The following is a 3,289-nucleotide window of genomic DNA, read 5'->3' as shown; positions in this document are numbered from 1 at the left end:
TCCCGGGGACCCCGCTTCGCGGCCGCAGAGACGTTTCCCGGGCAGACTGAGCTGGGTGGGCCGAGCCATGTCCAACAACCGGGACACCCGGGAGTTGTCCCAGAGGCTACGTCCTCAACCCTGGGACTCCGTAGGGAGCCTTGCCACGGAGAGTCAAAGTGTGGGAGTGCCGGTGTCGGCACACGGACTAGGGAACATGCAACAGGCAGGATTTATTTGGTACTGTACTTTACTGGACCTCTCAGGGCCCAAGCAGCATTTCTTTTGGGCCCAATACAAACTTGTAAGGCAGCTGCCCCCCACACATACATAAAATCTCACGAATCACAAAAGAAATTTTTCTATTTTAATTCTGAAATCATAATCTACATTGCTGACTATTTTGTAACCTTCTGGTTGTTGGTCCTAATAATGGTATTATCCAGTCAATGTTTTGATTTTTTTTGTTCTAGTGGACCAACATGGCTGCAAACATTTTATAAATAGACTAATTCACTTTAAAGCTTTATGTTTCTGGCCTTTTCATTGCAAAATTGTGAATTATTTCCCTAAAGTTGATATCTTTTGCAAGTTCACACTGGATAGACAAAATAACAGGGTGTCTCACTTGTTCTTGTCCCATAGTAGATCGGCTGCAGGTTTTGAAGCATGCGAGCTTGCTGAAGCTTCTTTCAGCTTCTGCTACAGCCACCGGCAGCATGCAACAGATCTGTATGGCTATGCACACTTCGCTGGAAATTAGCTGCAGTTGTTTTTTGTAAAACTCATTTAATAAGATAAGTCGGGGTAGTTCATACTCTTCCAAAAGTAGATTTCAAGATTTTTTTTCAGCTGCAACATTTCACAAGGAAAATTCTCAGAAAGACCTGTAGGATACCTGTGAAGCAAACATTTAGAAGCTTTGTCCAGTCCCACAGGCTCTAGTGTCACATATTTTAGGACTGAACGGAATGTAAAACAAATGCTATTGATTGCTTTGAATCTGTGCTCCAATCCGTAGATAACATTGTCCAAAGCTGCCATCATAAACATTCCTTCTGAATAAAGATTCTGGATCATTTTCAGAGATGGTAGACTATGATTCCTCAGCTGTATCATTATTAAATCCTTTCCACTTCTTGCCTCTTTTCTTTGGTAATTGTGGCAAAACTCCCATGCCTTCTGCAACAAGATGCTTCCTGTAGAATTTTGAGCCTGTAACGGGCTTGCTCCGGGCCGATCTCGCTGTGGCCCGCCCACCTGTTCCTGGGCCAATGGCCCATGTTCTCACCCGCCATGCCTTGTTATGATTAATTAATAGATGTTAATTAAGTGGGAGGCTGCCCATTTCATGCCCCGATGCCAGGGGGCGCTGGCTGCAGCCCCATCCCCCCCCTACACTGCAGCCCAAGCCTCGCAGATGGCATCTAGATGGTCTCATCGTCACCGGCCCCACACTGGGCCCCCGAATCCTCCCGATTGAACCCCAACTGGATTCCTCCCTCCAAGCTGTCTCTTCCACCGTCATACCAGGGAGCACAGCTCCCTGAACTGACCCCCCTTCGGGTGTGATTCCCCACCGGGACCTTTGGCTCATCTAGCCCTGGCCCACCTCCAGGCCAGTCAGGACCCCAGGCCCTCGGCTCTTGGGCATTCCTCGCAGTGAGCCCCAGCCCTTTGACCCTTCCGGTCCTGGCCCCAGCATTGACCGGTCAGGGGAAATTCAGACAGCCCGAGCCTATGGCCCTTATTCTTTTTCTCCCAGGGTCCACCCTCTGGGCTCTCCAAACAAGGGGTAACCCACCCGGTTGTTGGGGCTAGGGGTTAAGGCACCCTGACCTGCCTTTCACCGGGGTGGTCACTGGCCTGGCATTTCCTGGGGCTCCCGCTCCCCTGGGAGCCCCACCAAAGCACCCACTCCCGGCAGGGTGCAGTTTTAGGTCATGCCCAAGACCAGGAGCCTCCTGACCATCCCCTACAGCTCCTCCCTGATCTCCAGATGATCTCAGCAACCCTCTGGCCAGGCAGTCTTGTTGCCTGGCCTCCAGCAGCAGAACTGCCCTATTTATATGGGCAGCCCCTGCTGGCTGCTCCCTTCTGGCCCTTAAAGTGGCAGCACCAACAGTGCCCTGCCACAGGGCCACAATAAGTTGTTTTACTTTTTCAATAATATCAGCAATGAGAGCTGCCTCTGATTCAAGAGAGATTCCCCTGGCTTGTAAACTCTTGTTTCTGTCATCAGTACTTGAAAGAACCTTTTACCAGAAGCTAGCCAAAAGGCATGAAAATGAGCTGAAGTACCTTTTCAGTGCTTCCAGTTGTGATTGAGCTCTGTGTGTCAAATTTAATTCAAGAGCTCATTCCAGTGCTTCCAGAATACCTAGAAGATGCTGTGTGAGTGGATAGATTACATCAGCACATGCACTCCAACCTGCGTCTGACAGACAGCAGAGTGAGCAGTGTATCTTATCTGTTATAAACTTCTACCTCACAGGGCTATCACTGAAAAACACAAAAAGTTGCTGCACACAACCAAAAAATGTTAATGTTTCAGTTCATGCTGCCACATTAACTCCTGCAAGATTTAGCGAATGGGAAGCACAAGGAGAATACACAGCAAGTTCATTTTTGGACATAATACAGGCCTAAACACCTTTTATTTTCCCTGACATATTAGAGTCATTATCAAAACCTTGACCTCTACAGTCATCAAGAGGAATGTTATGATGCTTCAAGCTGGCAATTAGCATTTCAGCTATCTCTTCTCCATTTTTAACTCAAAAAAACTTTCTTTAATGTTAAATGCACCAGTATCGTTATTGTGAACTACAAATTGGAATATCAACACATGTTGTTCTTGGTGAGAGACATCAGAAGTAGCATCACATATGTTAGAAAAATAAACAGCCTTTTCTCTCTCTGCAAGGATGGCCTTCTGTACACCCTTACCACATAATTCAATAAACTCATTCAGACTCTCCCAAGAGAGATAATGAGCCTGTCCTTGCATCATTTTGCCCTCTGTTTGCTTGTTTGACTTTGGCCAAATGATCACGAGTGATACTATCATAATGAGCTATTAACTCAAGAATTCCAAGAAAGTCGTCATTGTGTGGGTCACCTATCAGATTATCTCCTTGAAATGCTAAACCTCTTGAAGCAAGATATAAGGTAACATCCAACAATCTTTCCAATATTTCTTTTCATCTTGTTGCTTCTGTTCATATTTGTTTTTGAACCTCACAGTCCACTCCATGTCCACCTGACAGTGTCTACTGTAATTCCTTCCACTGGTAGTAGCAAGTTTTAT

General features: G+C 46.5%; 1 protein-coding gene across 1 annotated transcript in view; it reads right to left on the bottom strand.

The window, feature by feature from the left end:
* The window catches only part of LACTB (lactamase beta), a 20,911-nt gene extending 20,289 nt beyond the window's left edge, over positions 1–622 (bottom strand). Inside the window, exon 1 of the mRNA XM_014522741.2 lies at positions 608–622. Within this exon, the coding sequence (XP_014378227.1) occupies positions 608–622 (15 nt within the window). The remainder of the gene's footprint in view (positions 1–607) is intronic.
* Between the last annotated feature and the right edge of the window lie 2,667 nt (positions 623–3,289).

The sequence above is a fragment of the Alligator sinensis genome, unplaced genomic scaffold (assembly GCF_000455745.1).
Source record: "Alligator sinensis unplaced genomic scaffold, ASM45574v1 scaffold291_1, whole genome shotgun sequence".
Classification (NCBI taxonomy): Eukaryota; Metazoa; Chordata; order Crocodylia; family Alligatoridae; genus Alligator; species Alligator sinensis.
This window is presented reverse-complemented; position numbering and strand designations above follow the sequence as displayed.